The sequence below is a fragment of the Dioscorea cayenensis genome, chromosome 12 (genome assembly GCF_009730915.1).
Source record: "Dioscorea cayenensis subsp. rotundata cultivar TDr96_F1 chromosome 12, TDr96_F1_v2_PseudoChromosome.rev07_lg8_w22 25.fasta, whole genome shotgun sequence".
Taxonomy (NCBI): Eukaryota; Viridiplantae; Streptophyta; class Magnoliopsida; order Dioscoreales; family Dioscoreaceae; genus Dioscorea; species Dioscorea cayenensis.
The window spans coordinates 19,490,808-19,512,491 of record NC_052482.1 but is presented as its reverse complement, the minus strand read 5'-3'; the positions used below and the strand labels follow the sequence as shown (position 1 = coordinate 19,512,491).

Below are 21,684 nucleotides of genomic sequence, written 5' to 3'. Positions count from 1 at the left end.
CTTCAAACTCCCTAAGAGGGGAGATTCCAAAGGAGTTTGGTAACATGGCAAGCCTGCAAAACCTGAGCTTAGCTTCAAACTTTCTGACAGGAATGATTCCAAAGGAGTTTGGTAAATTGACAAGTCTGCAACACCTGAACTTAGCTTCAAACTCGCTGGAAGGGAATATTTCAAAGGAATTTGGTAACATAACAAGCCTGCAAGACTTGAGTTTGGCTTCAAACTTCCTGACAGGGGAGATACCAGATGAGTTGGGAAACTTGAGCTCGTTACAGAGTCTCGATCTCAGCAACAATAGTTTATTTGGCCATATCACAGGAATTAGCCGCATGAATCAGCTCTCTTATCTCTTTTTGTCAGGAAACAAATTATCAGGACAAATCGCATTAGCGTTGGGACAATCCAGCGGGTTATTAGAACTTGACCTTAGCCATAACTTGTTAGAGGGTCATATACCTTCAACAATTGGTGGCATGATCAACCTGGTGAATCTTAACTTGTCTGCAAACAAACTCTCTGGTGAGCTATCAGAGAATCTTGGTGAGCTCGATAACTTACTGCTGTTGGATTTGAGCAGCAATGAATTATCTGGATCAATACCCTCCAAGTTATCATGGCTTATATTTTTGCAGCAGCTCAATGTATCTCACAACAACCTCTCAGGTCACATCCCTGAAACATTCTCAGACATGAATGATCTATACTCCATTGATTTCTCTTATAATATGTTAACAGGGCCGATTCCTTCTGGAGAAGTTTTCCAGGCAGCATACAAGGCTTATGTCGGTAATGCTGCAGGTTTGTGTGGAGATGCTATCGGTTTGCTCTCGTGTGGGTCCAGTCCCTCAGACCAAAACCCTCATAAGAACCACACGACACTACTTATCGCTATCACTATCCCGGTGGTTGGATGTTCCCTTATGCTAGTCACCATTGCACTAGCATGCCGTAGACAACGGACCAGGACCAGCGAAGTGGCTGAAACTGAAAACCATTCTTTTGTGTGGGATACAGGCCTCAAGTTTAAACTCACAGATGTCATGGAAGCCATAGATAACTTCAATGAAGCATATTGCATAGGAAGAGGAAGTTTTGGTGTTGTGTACAAAGCTGAACTGCCCTCTGGCCAAGTATTGGCTGTGAAACGACATCATTTTTCTGCCGAGAGTGACATTCAGGAGAGAAATGTAAGAAGTATCTTGAATGAGATCCAAATTTTGTTGGGGGTGAGGCACCGGAATATTGTGAAGCTACACGGAGCTTGCACAAAGAAGGGTGTCATGTACTTGGTATATGACTATGTGGAAAGAGGGAGCTTACACGATGCCCTGTACAGTGTGTTTGAGGCATTGACATTTGATTGGGCAATGAGAGTGAAAGTGATTCATGGACTGGCTCACGCTTTAGCTTACCTTCACAATGACTGCTCACCGAACATTTTTCATCGAGATATATCGATAAACAACGTCTTGTTAGATAGTGATTTCGAGCCGAAAGTCTCTGATTTTGGAACTGCTAAGCTGCTGACACATGATGCATCTACTTGGACTGCTATTGTAGGCTCCTATGGTTATATTGCTCCAGGTAACAAGACATATATATGTGTATATACCTTGTGTGCATTAATATATTCTTATTTGCTATGACAGCCCATTGAGTGTTAATGCAAACAAAATATGATGTGTGTGATATTTGTAGAGCTTGCATACATGACCAAGTTCACGGACAAGTGTGATGTGTATAGTTTCGGAGTGGTGACACTGGAGGTTATGATGGGAATGCATCCTGGAGAGCTGCTTTTGAATTTACAATCAATGTCATCATCCTCTCAAGGAAATGATCTACTGCTGAAAGATGTGTTAGACCACAGGCTGCCTCCTCCCACAGGCCAATTAGCTGAAGAAGTTGTGTTCATAGTGAAGATTGCTCTAGCTTGCACTCAGACCAAGCCAGCGTCCAGGCCCGCAATGCGTTCCATAGCGCAAGAGTTTTTGACTCGAAAAAAATCCTACTTTTCTGAGTCATTGGGAACTATCAACCTCAAGAGTCTCTTAAGGGTTTCAAGAAGCGGTGAACTATTGAAATGAGGCATGGTCTTGAGCTTACGAAGAGTGTTTTAAGGGACAATAAGGCAGGATCTAAACAAAGCTTAACCAAGGATGTGGTCGTATCAATAATTTGCTGACTTTTCATTGTCTACATGGGCTTGTTTCATATACCAGCGTTGGTAGATATGTTAATGTAATATGCCTTTAACTATCTTGTGATCCGGCATGTTAATGATTGAACCTGCTTACATAGAGCTCAACTTGCAAAGGATATTTTTTTTTTGTGAAGTCTATGATGAATGCAGAGGTCACGGGCAGATGGGCATAAACCCACCTCCAACCTCATATGGTGGCCCATGAGGGATTAATCTATTTTTACAATGTAATTTGGGGTGACCCTGAGCCAGTTTTTTTGAAAAGGTGGATAAACCACACGCATTAGAAAGGAAAAGATAAACAGATACACCACCAGAAAGAACCCAAGCGCATGCATCAAAACCACAAAAAGCGAAAAAACAAATTCACTAGAGGTGGAAACAAAAAGGTAGCCAAAAACAAATAGCTAAACACCCCCGGCCAAACAGCTGACCAGGAACAACAAATAAACTCACTGCCCCAGATCCTGAGCCGGGTCCACGCCACTAGGAGACACTCCATCTGTGGGGTCAACATGATGCGCAGAGAACACCGGGATCGCGACGCAGAGTAGAAGCATGCTTCACCAAAGCTCGCTGTCGGAGAAGGAGGGGCGCAGAAACCATAGTAATCGAGAGCATGAACAATCTTCAAATCACAGCAGAGGGGACAAACAACCAAGATTAAAAATGCAGATCATTCCTAACAATGTCGCATACGCCAAATAATCGCTTTCACAATGACACCGCCTAAGGGTCGCAGATTAGGCGCAGATTAAAACCACTCAAGATCCCCACACTTCATCTAAGGAAAGAGGAAGCGCCATAAAAACCAAAAATTGTTTAAGAATGATATATATATATATATATATATATATATATATATATATATATATATATATATATATATATGCATGCTAATTTAGCATTGTATATATAAAAAAATAGATAAACAATAGTTTTATTGAAGAAAAAAAAGATTGTATTGTTCTTTTCGTATCAGTTTTTAAATAAATAAAAATATTCTCTATCTATAGATGCAGAACAAATTGATCAAATTAAGTAAATTTTTTTTAAAAAAGTGAATAAACCACTTCTATTAAATTAAAAGGAATCAAGTAAAATTTTGCCTTCTTTATTTGATTATTGTTTCAATCTCATATTAATCTCTAAGCATATCATTGTTCACATACATTGTATATTAGCTTTTGCATCAGAGCGATTGAATTTATATCTCAAGTGGGGAACAGAGTGTTTGAATTTATAATTGTCATGCCCCGAATCAGGCTCATCAGACTCAATACATCAACAAACGGTCGCATATCCAAAAGGCTGAGATGAAGTGAACACATAAGGCCTCAATATCTATTTCACAAGCAATAAAATATATCAAAGGACTAACTTCACAAAAGAAAAAAATTCAAAGAATACGATAACCAGGTTTACAACTATTGAACAGAGGAAAATTTAAAAATACAAGAGTCGAAGTTTAAGGGTCATAGTTAGGGCCCGGTTAAGTTATGATTCCTGAACAATTTCTTCTGGTGATAAATTACGAGCTTCCCGAGTTATGTCAAGGGACTCGAGGGAATGAAGAATGCTCATTTTACATTCTTTGACCGCACCAAAAGTATGCTTAGTCCAGAGTTTCAGACATTTCTTGAGCCAAAGAAGCTTTTTTGACAAGATGAAAGCTCCGCAACCACCTAACTGTGATTCAGGCCACCATTCCTTGAGTAAATCAGCAAAACCTTCATGGGAACTGTGGTTCATACCAACATCATATAGTCTAGAAAGTGAAGAGGATAAATACTATTTATTAATTAGAAAATTATTTAATTGTTACCCGTTTTTTTCTCATTCTCACCTCTTTCTTTTCTCATGCTCATACCTTTTGGATCTCAAATTAGAGTGAAGAGCTTTTTTTTTATTATTATTATTATTACTGTAACTCTGTTTATAACTTTTAAATAAATTATGATTCAAAACCAATGGCCTCTTGGTTTATTGGTATTAAATCTTTTACATAGAATATTCATTTTAAAGTGGATTCATAATTAAACTTCAAAACTCACCCAAAGTGAGGCATAGATGCTTGTTGAGCTTGCCGTTGTACTCTATGCATCTGCATGTTTATAATTTTTTTTTTAATAATGACCACTTGTTTCCTATTTGTCAAATATATATATATATATGTTGATTCAAAAACTCTATATATGAATGACACAGTTTTTTGAGAAAATTTTGTTAAACTATACTATGTAATTTGCCTTTTTATCAATTCTGGACTTGTAATTTGAATTGTCACACTTTAGTACCCTGTTGTTTAAATTATTTGTAAAAAGGTACTAAAACACTTAATTACTTTAATTTTTTGGCGATGTGGCATACAAATAAACTTAAATTTATTTATTTATTTATTTATTTTGCTCTTATTTATATTACTAAAATATATACTAATAAAAATTATTCATGTCTACTTAGATAGTATTTAAAAAACCATTCAAGTTACAATTGAAGGTAAACTTGAATGATTCTTGATAAGTATGTGCTTTTAGTGACCTCATGACACCAAAGACAAATGACCCAACTCTGGCAGTCATCTCATGGGCACCTCCTCTCATTTTAATAAAGCTACAATAGGATGGTCCATCACCGTTATTCATAGATCATGAGGCTTATTCTATATACCACTATTTTGATGGACACTATTTTCATTTGTGCTCTTCTTTTTGTTTTGAATGGAGCACATGTTAATCTATTTTTATATATAAAAAAAAAAAATGTCAAGAAATTATTGAAGTTGTATGCATTTTCTCCCACATATCAACTTTTTTTTTTCTTTTGATTATCTGTAAAACTAGTCGTATGCTAATTGCTTATATTAATATATTCCCAACAGCCAACAACAATCAAGAAAACAAAAAATGAAAGAAGCTATCCCGCACATCAAGAGGAGTCTCAATTTCATCAAACCCTTGGCATCCTCTATAGATGGTCTGATGTTAATCAAGATCTTTGCCCTAGTTGAAGTGTAGTCCTTCACTATTCTTGTTTCGGCCCATGTTTTTGGTTGTGCTTTCTACTTCTAGTGAATGGTTTTTTTAGGATTATGTCATTTGTCTATGTTTGTTTTTGCCTTGAGTTTTTGTAGATTTTTCTTTTTTATTCTCGTTGATAAATTATGATTTATTTTTTATAAATAAAATAATTATATATAATTTAATAAAAATAAATTATATTAAGAAATCAAGACCAGGTTTGTAGGCTCCCATTGATTCATGTTACTACTTTAAATCCAGGAAAAGAGCTAGTCACTATGGAACTTTAAGTCAATTTTGATAACAGGGGTACTAAGAGAGAGTCGATTCGAATTAATTGCTATTGTCTAATCTATTTCCATGCGAAGACTCGGGCGTAGACTTAGAAAAGTCGGTTTGGAAATTGTGGCATCCACAATTATGACGCAAGGACTTGTTCTTTGTTCAAAGTTAACAACTGGTCTGCAAACTATTCTATTTTCATGCAAAATGAGCATAAGTAATGCATTAAAAGTAAGTGCTTCATCCAGTGCACATCATCCAAAGATGAAACCAATGGCATTAGACATACTCGTTTTCCTACTCTTCCTCTTCTCACATAATTTCCACTTGAAATGCAAGGCCGAGACAGAAGCAGAGGCACTTCTGAAATGGAAGAATAGCTTGTCCAATCCTGAATCTCTGAGCTCATGGAGCCTGATCAACTCCACCAACCACTGCCACTGGTTTGGCATCACTTGCAACACGGCCGGTAGCATAGTTGAGCTCAAATTGCCGGACTGCAGCCTCGATGGCAACCTCGACGAGCTAGATTTTACTTATCTATCAAATGTCACCAAAATCGACCTCAGCGGAAATACTCTGACTGGTTCAATCCCAAGAACCCTCTCTGCTCTCGCCAAGCTCACTTCATTGGATATCAGCAACAATGGCTTAGAGACTTCAGATTTCTCCGAGTTCAAAGCCATGCCAACATTAACACACCTTTCACTCAGATCAAACAACTTTCCAACAATGGAATTGCCATCCTTCATACTCAATTGCACTAATCTAACCGTCCTTGATCTATCAGTTAATGAGTTCAATGGAACAATACCTGATTCCCTTGTAACCAATCTGATTAACCTTCAATATCTGGATCTCTCCTTCAACTCATTCTCTGGGTCGATACCTTCAAGTATAGGAAACATGGCTTCACTGGAGCACTTAGACATGAACGACAATTCATTGGAGGGGAAGCTACCAAGCACCATGTCTCAGCTTGAGAACCTCACGTACCTAGATTTATCAAATAACAAGTTAAATGGTGGCATCCCTGCGGGTCTCGGACAAGGGGGTCTACTTTACGTGGCCAAATTCTCGAGCAACAAATTCTCAGGGGAGCTGCCGGAGTCTCTGTGCATGGGATTCGAGCTCCAGCACCTGGATGTGAGCAAAAACAGCTTTTATGGAGCATTGCCGTCTTGCTTGCGCCACTGCACAAGTTTAATACAAATCGTGTTGAATGGGAACCACTTCGTGGGAGACATATCAAAGGCGTTCGGCGTGCATCCGAAGCTCATTTCTTTGTATCTCAATGGAAACCACTTGACCGGAACTCTGTCTACAGATTGGGGACAGTGCACTAGCTTGACTTCCTTGATTATTGAAGGCAATGATATATCTGGTGAGATTCCCAAGGAATTTGGCAACATGAGAAGCCTGCAAGAACTGAGCTTAGCTTCAAACTTCCTGACAGGGGAGATACCACATGAATTGGTAAACTTGAGTTCGTTATGGAGTCTCAAACTCAACAACAATATGTTATCAGGCCATATCCCAAGAATTAGCCTCACGACTCCGCTCATTCTTCTCGATTTGTCAGGAAACAAACTATCAGGACAGATTCCAGAAGAGTTGGGAAATTCCAGTGAGTTATCATCTCTTAATCTCAGCCACAACTTGTTGGTGGGTCATATATCAGAGAAGCTTGGGGGCCTTACGAATTTAATGCAACTAGATTTGAGCAGCAATGAATTATCTGGCTCAATTCCTTCCAGCTTAGCAAGGCTTAAAGCTTTGCAGCAGCTTAATGTGTCTCACAACAAACTCTCAGGCCAAATCCCTCAAACATTCTCAGGCATGTATAATCTATACACCATTGATTTCTCTTATAATGCTGGTTTGTGTGGAGATGCTTTCGGTTTGCCCTCGTGTAAGTTCTCTCATAAGAAACTAATTATCGCCATCACTGTCCCTGTGGCTGGATGTTCTCTTATGCTACTAGTCGCAATTGCAATAGCATGCCGTAGACAACGGACCTGCAAAGTCGCAGAAACTGAAAACTGTTCCTTAGTGTGGGATACAGGTCTCAAGTTTAAATTCACAGATGTCATGGAAGCCATTGATGACTTCAATGAAGTATACTGCATAGGAGAAGGAAGTTTTGGGGTTGTGTACAGGGCTGAACTGCCCTCTGGCCAAGTATTGGCTGTGAAACGACAGCATTTTTCTGATGAGAGCGACATTCAGGAAAACAATGTAAGAAGTTTCCTAAATGAGATCAAAATTTTGTTGGAGGTGAGGCACCGCAATATTGTTAAGCTGCACGGAGCTTGCACAAAGAAGGGTGTGATGCACTTGGTATTTGACTATGTGGAGAGAGGAAACTTAGGCGATGTCCTATACAGTGTGCTTGGGGGATTGACATTCGATTGGGCAATGAGAGTGAATGTGATCCATGGAGTGGCTCATGCTGTAGCTTACCTTCACAATGACTGCTTGCCAAACATTGTCCATCGAGATATATCGATAAACAATGTCTTGTTAGACAATGATTTTGAGCCGAAGGTCTCTGATTTTGGAACTGCTAAGATGCTGAAACATGATGCATCTAGTTGGACTGCTGTTGTAGGCTCCTATGGTTACATTGCTCCAGGTAACAAGACATATTTATACCGTCTGTACATTAATATATTCTTATTTGCTATGACAGACAATTGAGTTGTAATTTAAACATAATTCGATGTGTGATCTTTGTAGAGCTTGCATACATGACCAAGTTCACGGACAAGTGTGATGTATATAGTTTCGGAGTGGTAACACTGGAGGTTATGATGGGAATGCATCCTGGAGAGCTCCTTTTGAATCTACCATCAATGTCATCATCCTCCCAAGGAAATGATCTATTGCTGAAAGATGTGTTGGACAACAGGTTACTCCCTCCCACAGGCCAATTAGCTGAACAAATTGTGTTCATAGTGAAGGTTGCTCTAGCTTGCACTCAGACTGATCCTGCATCAAGGCCCACAATGCTTTCCATAGCTCAAGAGCTGTCAACCAGGAAAAAGTCTTACCTTTCTGAGCCACTGGGAACTATCAGCTTCAAGAATCTCTTACAGGTTTCAAGAAGCGGTGTACTATTGAAATGAGGCATGGTCTTAAGCTTATGAAGAGTCTTTGGAGGGACAGTGAGGTTCAGGCAAAACAGAGCTTAACTAAAGATGAGGTTGTGTCAAATAATTTGCTAATGTTTTGTCATATAGATGCTGCTTGTTTCTTATACCAACGTTGTTGGATGTGTTAATATATTATTTTTCATATGCATAGTATATTAGGTTACCGCTGAATATCATGTATGTCTATGCTGGGGAACAGAGCAGGGCGTAAGAATTAATATCCAAGTTGGTTTTCAGTTATTGTTTTGTTTCAGTGAATTTTTACAAACTATCAAACACTTTATATATATAGTGCATATTGAAATGCATATGTGTGTGTGCACCTGTTTGCAAGCAGGCGGGGCTGCGAGTAGGATTTGTCTCCTGTCTCTAACTTCAATCTTACTGTCATATATTGATCATAAACTATGTACCCAATAGATGCAAAGAAGAGACCTTCCTCATCTTCTTCTTGTTTTCTGTTCTTTTTTTAATAAAAACGATAAGTGACACCTAACAAGAGAGTGTCAAGAGACAGAGAATTTCAGTGGTGCATTAATTATAGTAACTTAATGATCTTTGAGAGATTTATTAACTTTATCGGATGTCACATTAAACGATTAGACTCTTACTACGTGTACATCAAGAAAATTTTTTGTGAATCAAATCAAATTAATAAATCCACATGCCATATAAATAATCTTGGAAAGAAAGAAAATAACATCCTCTTATAAGAGATCCAGCAAACAATAAAATGAGCAGTGTTAAACCTATCAACTCAAGAATTTGACACTAAGTCTACCTCTTCATGACCAATGGGCACAAAGTTATATGTCCTGTTTTATTAAATATCCAATGAATCAGGCAGGCTTTTGATAAAACCATGCATTATTTTGAGAATATTAATATATAATTTTATTGAATTTGTATAACTTCAAAAATGTTATGCAAACAATCAAGTTTAAAAATAGTTTTTTTTGTCCAGCTTTTGATATATTATTTTTGACAGGACAAGTGAAAATAAAAATAAATAAATAAATAAATAAATCACATGTATTTAAAAAATAAAGAAAGTTACATAAAGGGGCCACTATATTTTACCGGTGGCTAATTATAACACAAAGCGGTCATTTGGTTAATGCAATCTTATATTACTGTCAAAAATAAAATTATTAAAGATATAATTTTCAAGTCATGTTGACAGGAATATATGTTATTTTTGTTTAGTTGATAAGATAATAATATGGCTGGAATGTAACATTGTTTGACAATACTTGGTTAACTTGGAATCATTTATTACAAATTATCTTTTTACTAAAATACTTTTATATAATAAGTGCCAAATATATCAAAATTTATAATATTTTGAAGTAATTTTTGAAATTCTTTGATAATTAATATTTGTTGTTGTTAAAAAATAAAATTTTGATTTTAATACAGTTACTTTTTATTAACATTAATTAACTCAAACTTAATTATTTTAAATAAATATAAAAATTTTCTCTAACTTTATATTTAAAAATAAAAATTAATCTCAAATGATTTTTATCTTCATCCAAACATTTGCATCAATATATTTTCATATGAAAGATATGTCTGCTTTCAAAACAAGTTACTAAAGCATTATAGAAGTAATTAAAAACATTTTATCATCATCTTCGAAAAATGCAATCAATTTACTAGGAATGTGATTTTTTGAGATTTTATTGAATTAAAAAGGAATAATATGAAGAAAATTCATATTCTACCCAGAATGTAATATTAGTTCCTATTACGCGTTGGTAAGCACATTCCCTATAATATTGGCCAAGTTATTATATTTTAAAAAATATAATGTTCCCACTCTATATATATATAACTAAATGAGATAATATGGTCCATATTTTGGGGGTAATTTAATAATATCCCAAACCAAACGGCCAAAAAAAAACACCTAAACAAAAATTACCATCAAGAATGGCATCCTAAAAAAGATAAACTAGGGACTTTGCCTAGATTGGCATGACCTAGAACTCACAAAGTGATTAGCTAGAACCCCTGCTTGGTTGTTGGCTTAATCTTGGCGATTTCCGCATATTCTACATGGGACTCTAGAAATTCTAGGCTTCACTTCACTAACATACTCCCCATATTCCTTTTTAACTATCACAAATCTATGTTCTTTTTTATCTGTCATTTTCTAACATCAAAAGGTATTTATTATTTTTTCTCCCAAAATTACCCTTAACACTTTATTCAATTATTTTTTTAGAATTAAATATTAAAGAGAAATGTGAAAATATAAATTAGGGGTAGTTTTGAAAAGATAAATAATTTTTATAAAATTTTGTGAAATAACTAATAAGTTTTTTTGTATGTGAGATTTTGTTGACTACGAGAGATAAAAAAGAACGGAGGAAGTAATGAGATCCAGTTTGATATATATATATATATATATATATATATATATATATATATATATATATGTACACACACACACATCTGATAAGGAGCTATAAATATCCATCATCTAAAAAACGTATGATTAATTTTAAAAATATTCAATTGTCTGTTGACTGGTCGGGTTTTGAGGAAGCCCTTCTTTTCCTCGGGGTTGTCTGTTTTGTTATTTTTTGTCTTTTGTAACCCCTGTATCACAGTTTGTGGTGCGTGGGGTTTGTTTCTCTCTGCTCTGTCTTTTGGAACCCTGTTTGTTTTTTTTACTTATCTAATTTAAGTGGTTTATCCACCTTTTCAAAATAATAATAATAATAATAATAATAATTAATATTAGTAATAATTATGTAAAATTAAAAATGCGGTCATTTTAGTTCTCGATAAAAAAAGTCTCCCACCTCCGAACCTTCCTCTCCCACCAGATTTTAGCTGGATTTTTAACCATGGTTTTTGGTCTTTGGTTCCCATCAAATTTTCCAAGGAGATCTCAACTCGCTTCTTGGAAAGGGATGATTCTTCTATGACCGAGAACATGGCACAAGGGAATGCTGATATCCCTGCAGATGTTTCTCTTCAGACCCCCTGTCCGAGATATCCGAGGGGTCCGGGTCGAGGGCGATAGCCTAAATTGTTCGTAGATGGAAGACTCGTAATCCCGACTTTGAAGTTAAAGTCAGCGACTACTACACTGGACAAACGGAGGACCCCTACCCAAGGGACAAGAAGGAGCGAGAGATCGGAAGAAACCATCCTCAAGATGGAATGAGGAAGTCGGGTTTCCTACCACAACCACCCAGATCTTCCAAAAAGAAGGGGAACTCCAAAGACAACACCGTAAGGTACAATCCCCGAATCCCCTTCTCTTTAATGATTGGAATGATTTGCAACTCATCAACTATTGTAATGCTTGTGGTATTTCTTTTGATTCTTTGCATCATAGAGATAACTGTTTGTCACACTTACGCATGCTAGAATCAACTAGAAAGACTTATTCAAACTCAGAAGTGGGAACCTCTACTGTAGGTTCCACTTCAGGCCCTATATAGTTTCCCAATGAACATTATTAGTTGGAATGTTAGGGGATTGGGAAGGCCCTCCAAACGCTTCCTAGTTAAAGACTTTCTACACCTTCACCATGCAGATATCTGTTGTTTACAGGAATCCAAACTTTGCTCAATTGATTCAACAACTTGGAGAGCCATTGGTGGCACCAAACTTGATCAATTCCTCTTTACCCCAGCCCTTGGTTCCGCTGGTGGTATGATCATTGGGTGAAATAGTTGTCTACTTGAGGGTCAGCTTGCTCTTCAAGGGGCCCTACTCGCTCTCCGCTAAACTTAGGTTCAAATCTAATGATGTTAGTCGGGTGTGCACCCTGGCTCTATGGTCCAAATGCTAGACACCGAAACTCGATTTTTGGAATGAAATTAGACTGCGTCTCCCGTGGGTTGGAGTTCCATGGGTCATTTGTGGTGATTTCAACTCTATTTTTCGCTATCGAGGACAAATCCACTCGGTTGCCCTAACGAAAGTGATGACATTAGGCAGGCGCAGCTTTTAATTAGGGATCTGAGTTTATTTGAACCTCCCTGTTTTGGGAAAAGGTTTACGTGGACCAATGGTCAAGTTAATCCAATCTGGGTAAAGCTAGACCGCTTCTTAGTCAACCTTGATTGGAACGCTCTCTTTCCCAAAACCATTCAAAACTGCCTTCCCAGGCTCGGATCCGATCATGTCCCTATCAGATTAGAGTCCGGTAATCATCCCTCCTTTCAGCGCCCATTCCATTTTGAGCGAACCTGGTGCTCGGTGGATCATTTTCCTGATCTAATCAGGGAGTGGTGGAATACCAATCTATTTCAAGGATGTGGGGCTTTTGTCATAGCTAAAAAAATTGCTAAGACTAGAATTTGTATTCGGCAGTGGGCTAAGACGGACTTTGGCTCGATCAAACTCAAAAAACTGGCTTTAATGCATGAGATCGACCTCCTTGATAATTTCAAAGAATCGCGCCCCCTCACTACTGAGGAACTTGCCAAAGACGCTACCTTACATTTAGACTTACACATAATACTCAAACACGAAGAGATTTATTGGAAACAGAGAGCCCGGGCTACCTGGCTTAAGGAGGGTGATGAAAATACCAGATTTTTCCACTCTGTTGCTAATGGGCGACGGAATAGGAATTTTATCCCTGGATCACCAATAACAACATCGTAGTCAATGATATTGATCGCATTATGGATACTTTTGCCTCTTTTTACCAAAACCTTTGTGGCTCGACCCAAGACTTTCGCTTTTCAAGTTCAATTGGGCCAATCTTCTTGGTACTAAGTATCACCATGATCCGTCATCTCTTGATATTCCTTTCACTCTTGAGGAAGTTAGACAGGCGGGCTCTTTTGATTTGGTCACGACAAAGCCCTCAGGCGGATGGGTTCCCCGATCTTTTTCTTTCGTAAATATTGGGATATTGTTAGGGACGTATGTCTTCAACCTTTGTGAGGACTTCTCATGCGGGTAGAGCTAATCTTGAAAGGATTAACTGGGCTAACATTGCCCTAATTCCTAAAAAAATCCTTGCCCCGACAATCCCTCTCATTACCGCCCTAATCGACTTGATTAACTCTTCTTTTCAAGATTATTTCCAAGATCTTGGCTAACGGACTTTCGATCTAAGATTGATTCTTTAGTTGATGAAACTCAGTCTGCGTTCATTAAAGGGAGATGTATTACTGATAACATTGTCACTGCTAATGAACTCATTTTCTTCATGCAAAAGAATCACTTCCCTGGTTTGATTCTCAAAGTTGATTTTGAAAAAGCTTTTGATACTGTGGACTGGAGTTTTCTTATTGAACTATTGAGGGCGAGGGGTTTCAGTGAAAAATGGACTGGGTGGATTAATGCTCTTCTCTCGTCCTCCAAAGCAAAATTTCTCATCAATGGTAGCCAATGCGGCTATGTCAGATACCGGAGAGGATTAAGACAAGGGGACCCTCTTTCCCCTCTCCTCTTTGTCCTTGTGGTTGATGTTCTTAGCACGATGATCAATAATGCTCTGAACTCGGGTGTTCTCCATGGGGTTGTTCTGGGTGATACTGGGGTCAAGATGTGTCACCTCCAATACGCGGATGATCTTCTCATTCTCACGAATGGAGGAGGGGAAGATCTGCGTATCATCAAGCTTATCCTCTACTTATTTGAGGGTATCTCGGGACTCAAGGTTAACTCGGATAAGACCTGCTTATATGCCTCTCGAAAAAATCTCACGCCTCACACTATGCTGACTAGAACGATTCATTGTAATTCTGGTTCGCTTCCGATTACTTACCTTGGCATACCAATTTCGGGGGGAAGGCCAAGGAAGCAAGACTGGGATCTCCTGTTGAGCAAAATTCGCTCTAGACTTGCTTCCCGAAATCGAGTTGCTTTCGCTAGGTGGAAGACTCACTTTGTTGAATTCGGTCTTGACGGCCATCCCCACCTACTGGATGTCGATCTTTAAGTCGCCGGGCGGTAGCCAAAAAAACATTGATAAGATCCAGAGAGACTTTCTTTGGTCCGCCCGGACTCTCAAAGATAGTAAAAATCAAAGCTAGTTAATTGGGACAGGCTGTGTCGCTCTAAAGAACAAGGTGGATGGGGTATCCTCAACCTACGCACTTTCAATAGTGCCCTGTTGGGAAAATGGTGGTGGAAAATCATGCATCGGTTCTAAGCGGGTGTGGTGAGAATATTATCCCAGGGAAAAATTATTTTTAGGAATGTTCCAATGTGGAACCTCTTCCACAAGCAATGTAAAAGACGATCCTTCTTTTGGAATGGCATCCTCAGGCTCCCTCCCCTCGCTTTCGGGAAAAACATATCATCACATCTCGCGAATGGATCCAACACCCTCTTCCGGTTAGATAATTGGGTCATGGGACGGGCCCCTACCGATATCCGGCCTCATTATTTTTCTTTTTAGCCCAACATATTGAGGATTCGATTCAAGCTTATGCGTTGAGGACACCTGTGATCCCTCTAATTGATTTTTCCGTGACGGGAAAAACTTCTACAATGCCATCTTAACTTGTCCCTCCATTAAGGATGTTAAGAATCGGACCCTCTCCGCCAATGGCATTTTTTTCTCGTAAGAACCTTCTACAATTTTTAAATGATGGGGGATTACGTCGTTATAGGACACCTACCATTTTTGAAAGGTTCTTTTCCCTAAGAAAATTAACCTTTTCAACCTGGGTTAGCTTGGGACAACAAGATTTTAACACTTGAGAACTTGGCTTTGCGTCACGCAACCTTCTTCATACCACCACTTGTGTTATGTGTCACGCGGGATTGAAAAATGTTGATCATCTCCTTTTGCATCGTGTCCCTTCGCACAAGACATCCGGTATTACTGAGACGTTATGGGAGAGTCGTGACCCCCAAGATCTCTCAAGGATCTTTGGGGTGATCTGAGACACAGGATTCCCTGCATCCCTCTATCCCCTTTTGGGATATGCTTGTTAGAGCTATCAATCGGAATATTTTGGCTTGAAAAGAAATGCACGCATTTTCAATTCCAATTGTCTCGTCTCGATTCTATTATTGTTAAGATTGACCGTATGATTATATCATGGTATAATGCAGCCTCGAAACCAAGAAGGCGAGCTTGACGACCCTCCGGCTAAAATCAAGAGAAGTCCGGATTTCCTCGCTGCCGAGATTCGGTTCCCTCGAGTTCCTTTGCTCGAGTCCCTCATCCCCAGGCGAGGAGTAGTGTCATTGTTCCCTTTGCTTACTTAAGGATCTTTGATCCTTCAGTATCTCTTTTTCTTTTTGTCGTGGTTTTGGTTCTATTTCCACCCTCGTGGATTTCATGCTTTGAACCCGGCTGCTTTGTTTCATCGTATCTCTTTTTATTTCAACGAACGTGGTTTATCCACTTTTTCAAAAAGTCTCATATTTTGAACGGGTTTCAGATAATAAGTCTCCAACAAATCTAAAGATCTCAGAGGAGCTTGAAATTGAGAGAGCTCAGAGCTTGACTAAGCAATCATAATGGGAACAAGTGAAACTCAAAAAAACACGATGAGAAATTGTTTTTCTTTTTATTTTTTCAGAAAAGTAAATACTATAGCATTTCTTGTTTATGATATGCAAGTAATTATCTAATTTATTAGAGGTATGATGCAGGTAAAAATACTCCAAAAAGAAGTGTTTCTCTGGACGACGCTTGACTACTGTAATAAAAGGAAAAACAAGTGCTTGACTTTGAAAGACTGGCTCAAGATGATTAGCAAATGATTAAGTGTGTAAAGCTATATTAAATTTAACTAATCGAGATCAAGACTGGTCTAATTGTCTCCATTCACTTGTATTAATTACTAGCATTTATGGTGGCAACCTAATTAGTGATTTAAAGGCACATGTTGGCATGCTTCACCCTCCCTTGTCATGCCATGCCATGCCAGCAATAACCCACACAGAGCCATGTGAATACATTAGAGTGCTAGTACAACTCAAATGGTTATACTATTATGTTTGATTAGGTGCTTTCTTTTTTGTAAATATAACTTAATAATTTTACCTTCTCATTTGTACCCTCCTCTCTTTTTTTTGTCTCATTCAGACTAAATTATATGAAAAGTGGTATTTCTTTTATGATTTATTATGATTTTAAATACTTCATTAAAAACATAAAGTCTTGAATTATGATTTATCATTACATAATATATATATACTTTGTTAAGCAAACTCTGATTACCTTTCTTAATTAACATTTGGTGGTAATTAAAAGCATATTATATTATATATACATATACATTGGTTGAGCTCAACGTGTCACGTGTCAGATGATGGTCTGCCATCGTTTTCTCATGAGACCAGGGATCTCGTGTTTATGGGTGGTTGGGTTGCAGACCCACATTGTGCCACATGCCTCACCGTCCTTTTTATCTAATGTTTTCCTCTTCCTATTTTAATATTTCTATTTTTAATAATTATTATTTTTTGTTGCGAAATTTTTATAGAGATGACGTTAGGTCTACAAGAATATAATATAAATAATCAAATTATAATCAATTATTATTAATGATGGTTGATGTATTGATTAATTATGTTTAGTCACAGAACTACTAACAAGATTCTTGCTTTGTCTTGATTAAAAATATGTGTCAGCATAAATTGATTTGTTTTGAAAAATATTTTCTAATTAACTAAAGATCCCTAGTTGTGATAACCGGCTTCTAACCTGATTTCCTCATCTACTAAGTATAGTGTATGAGCTGAATGATTATTTCTTGGTGATACTTATACTCTTGACATGTTATTTATCTATTTTATTAAATATATATATAGAGAGAAATTAATTTCATACCACTATATCATTTTATTTTATTTTATTTTATTAAGATAAATTCAAATACATAATATGATACATATTTATTATATTTATTATATTTAGAAATTTGGGGTAAAAATAAATAAATGTATCAATTGATAGAGATTTAGGTACTTTAATAAGTAATTTGGAGTTTAAATTATGGAGAAAAAAAAATTTTGAGTTAAAGCAGATAAATCATAACTTTATTAAAAAAGAAAAAAAAGAAAGAAACGTACAAACACCAGAAAAAAAAAACATTAGAAGAAGTTTATTTTTAATAAGGTTTTCAGTATTTCATCCATACCGGTTTAAAATTAGAAAATCAAAAATCAAAAATCAAAAATCAAAATAAATAATAAATAAATAACCGGCACTCATTTATTATGAAAACATCAAATAATTATATATAGACCCACATCACAATCATATCAATGTTGTGGGGTGTCACAAAATCAAGGAACACAAAATCACCACAGCGGAGAACTTTTGGTAGGGCACCGTTGATTTTGTTGAACATTAATCCAGGAAATGGCTTCTCTTGTTTGGACATACATACTCTATAAATCTTTATGTTTCCTTAGAAAACAAGACATACATATAATTAAGAGAAGAAGAATTGAGAAGGCAATGGATGGTCCATCACTCTCATGTTTGTTTCTCATTTTCAATCAAACAGTGAACTCTTATCTCCAAACACACAATCCTCCGTGTGTTTGTTGTTTTTGGTTGATAATTTTGGGGGTGAGATTCTAGTACCTATCATTATTGACTTTCATAGTGTTAAATACATCAGTATGTTGTTATATATATACATGGTTGAATTTGTATATCAAATTATTATTATTTTAAAATAAAATTCATTATTATATTTTATTGCATTATTTATTTTATTTTTTTAGCTGATCTTAATTTAATTTAATTAATTTTAATCAAAGTGAAATCATTTAAAATTTTAAAAATAAAAATTCAAATGTAATTATATATTGATGTTAATATTTTAAAAGTTAATACATGTAAACAACCACCTTCACAATACACAATTAGTACTTTATTTCTCTCTTTACTCAAAAATTAAGAGTCGGTTGTTTGCCCATAATTTAATATATATATATATATATATATATATAGGTAGGTAGGAGAATACGATAAGATTTAAATATTCTACCTCCATTGATTTTTAAAAATTCTTTAAAACATATGCATAATTTTATTTTGCTCATTCATTATTTTTTACATAAATGCATAAAAAGCTCTTAAATTGGGGGAGGCTATGGTTTATTTGTTAAAAAAAAAAGTAAAAATTGAGATAAAAAAATTGTACTGAATTGAAATTTCATAATTTTTTTACTATACTTTTAAAAAATAAATCTTTCTGTTTTTTCCAACCCAACCAAAGTAATTAATTGTATGCCATCCAGTTCCATCCATAACTACAAGGAATCAAACACAAATAAAAATCAACTACTAAATAAATTCTTTAATAATGAAACCAAATATCTAAATAACATCACTAGTCCTAAATTATTGTAAACAGGGAGGAATATATGAAGATCATATAATTCCTACAAAAAAGATAAAACAGGAAAAAAAAGTCAATGTCACATTTCATTTTTTAATATGAACATTCTTTAATAAAGTTGGTGGACGGTGCCATTTTGCTTCTATTGCCAATGCACCATCATCATCATCATTATCAATCATCATCCTTTATCATTATCAACATCATATCAGTGTTCTGTTAGATATAGTTCTAGCGAGAGACAGAGGGATATAAATAGTTGGTCTACTAAGATCTTTTCAAGGACAACAAATGGCTCTCTTACGTCAATCAACTTACTCTTTCCACACAGATTTGCTAGCGGCTTAGTTTAAGTGAATAATTATTATGTGATTATTTTTTTTTAATAATTGAATTTGGTTACTAATCAACCCAAGTTAATACCAAAAGGTTGATGGATTAGTGGCATTGACTCCACTGTAAAAATACTGAGTGTAAGATTTTTAAATATCCTGAGTTCAAGTTTCGTTAGATGTAATTGTGGTAATAGGTTCTTGTTTGTAGGTTCATATTTATAATCTAAACCCAGTATTATTGGATGAAGGGTATGTGCTGGCTAGATGATCAATTCTTGGCTCGTACACTTAACCTTAATTAATTGTGTTTGTCACATTTATAAAAAAATAAGTTAATATTTTTGAGATACTATCTGAATATAAATTTCCAATTGTATAATATAAAAAAAGATGCATCGAATGTAAAGAAGACTATGTTGAAAAATTTAACTATGCTAGCAAAATGTAGCTTGAAGTTCTGTGGACAATATACAGAACCAAGCAATTGAGAAGAAAAATCAAATCAATAAGGAGCTACTTTAGCGAGATTGCTCCTAGATTTTCCTCTAAACATTAGAGACTCTTGTTTTTATTGTATTGTTATTTTTGTGTTTTTCCATTATGTTGGTATTTGTTATTTTTGTCCATTAGTGAAATCTTTGTAGTTATCTTTTAGTTCCCATTTATAGTGGACTTGCTTTGAGTTTTTTTTAAAGAGTTGTTGTGCATTGTTGTAGGTGTTTTATCTTTTTAAATAAAAATCATGGTTTATCCATTTATAAAAAAAAAATAGATTGTTTGATAAATAGAAACCCAAATTATAAAACAGTATTATGTATTATATTTAAATCTATTAGGCTAGTTGGCATTTTATGTCATTTCCTAGTAGAAAGTTGATAACCGCGTACTCACAAATAAGCTCTAGAGAGCGAAATTTTAAACACATTATAGAAAAATGTAAAAACAAAAAAACTGATTGTTTTAATTTTTAATAAATATGATAATATTAGTTATTTGCTAATTTAATTTAATTAGAGTTATTCAATACTGATTACATGAAAAAGAATCAACAATATATAGCTGGTAATTATGAGTAAAAAGCACAATCCTTCACATTCCTTTTTCTTTTTGTATGTTCTAACAAGAGAAACAGAAAGAAGAAACTTGCAAAAGTCCCAAAAAAGAAAAAGAAAAAAAAGGATGGATAAAGCTAAGATAAAATAAGAATCCCATAAAGAGAAAGCACAAAGGTTGGATCCTGGATTGGTGGTTTGTCCCCTTTATCTTTCTCGTGAACTATTAAAGTGCTCCAAACTCCTCCACTTCCCTTGTAACTTGCAACTCTCTTTTCCTTTGTACCACCAGCTCTTAATGATACCATCTCCTATTCACTCCATCCAATCTTATATATATATATATAACAAATTCAAACTTATTTTCTTCCAATTCAAAACTATACGCCTGCCTTTCTAAAAGTTAAGTTTCTCTTTTTACATAAAACGGCAAAACTTATTATTATCTTTATATACACACTCATATAGTCATATATATATATATATATATATATATAAGAAAATGGTAATCCAGGGACATCCCTCTTATATTTATATAAATATTATATTTTTTTACTATTTATTATTACTGTATAACACTGTAGAACGTATTTTGCAATATTTATGATGATCATAGCCGTCGGATTACCATCTGACTATTACTGTGGACGTCTCTAGATTTCAAATATATGGACGTCCCTAAATTACTGGTCCTTATATATATATATATATATATATATAATCTCTTGCTCTAGATATTATCTAAGTTTTTTTTAACAATATATATACAGTCATATGTTTTTTTTTGTTTGGTTTCTACAATTTTTGCTATGAAAATACAAAAGTTAAAGATCTATTATACCGTGGTGAGGAGAAGCATCAAGTTTTCAGATTCTCAAGAGAAGAGAGTGGCCTAAAATCGCAGATGACCAAATCCTTGTTTCGTTAGCTGACTAATCCTCACTAGAGCTTCTCTTGATTCCCTTAGAAAAAGATCCTTTCTATGTTTAGAGTCCAGTTTTAATGGATTTATGTTCCTCATTTTTTTGTTTTCGTTATTGTTTTCACTTCCTGTTCTCTTTGTTGTTATTACACTTAGTGGTTTAGTGTTTACTGTTGATTTATCTCTACGACAATTATGACATGGGTTTGTTATTTTGTGTCTTATTTTTTAATTGAAGTAGTTTATTCACTTTAAAAAAAAAAAACAATCATTTTATGTTTCTAGTTTTTTATTTTTATTTTTTATTTATTATTTTTTAATAAATTTATAATTTATCTATTTTATTTTTTTTAAAAAAATATGTATATATATACACTATAAAGATATCTATTAAAAAAAAACAGAAAAAAAAAA

At 35.4% G+C, this 21,684-nt stretch overlaps 1 protein-coding gene across 1 annotated transcript; it reads left to right on the top strand.

The window, feature by feature from the left end:
- Positions 1–9: 9 nt before the first annotated feature.
- On the top strand, positions 10–8,927 carry LOC120273275 (probable leucine-rich repeat receptor-like protein kinase At1g35710). The gene is made up of 4 exons (XM_039279903.1): positions 10–1,584; positions 1,699–2,070; positions 5,654–8,140; positions 8,245–8,927. The coding sequence occupies exons 1-4, from the start codon at positions 45–47 to the stop codon at positions 8,631–8,633; spliced, it is 4,788 nt and encodes a 1,595-aa protein (XP_039135837.1). The 5' UTR covers positions 10–44; the 3' UTR covers positions 8,634–8,927.
- Positions 8,928–21,684: the final 12,757 nt, after the last annotated feature.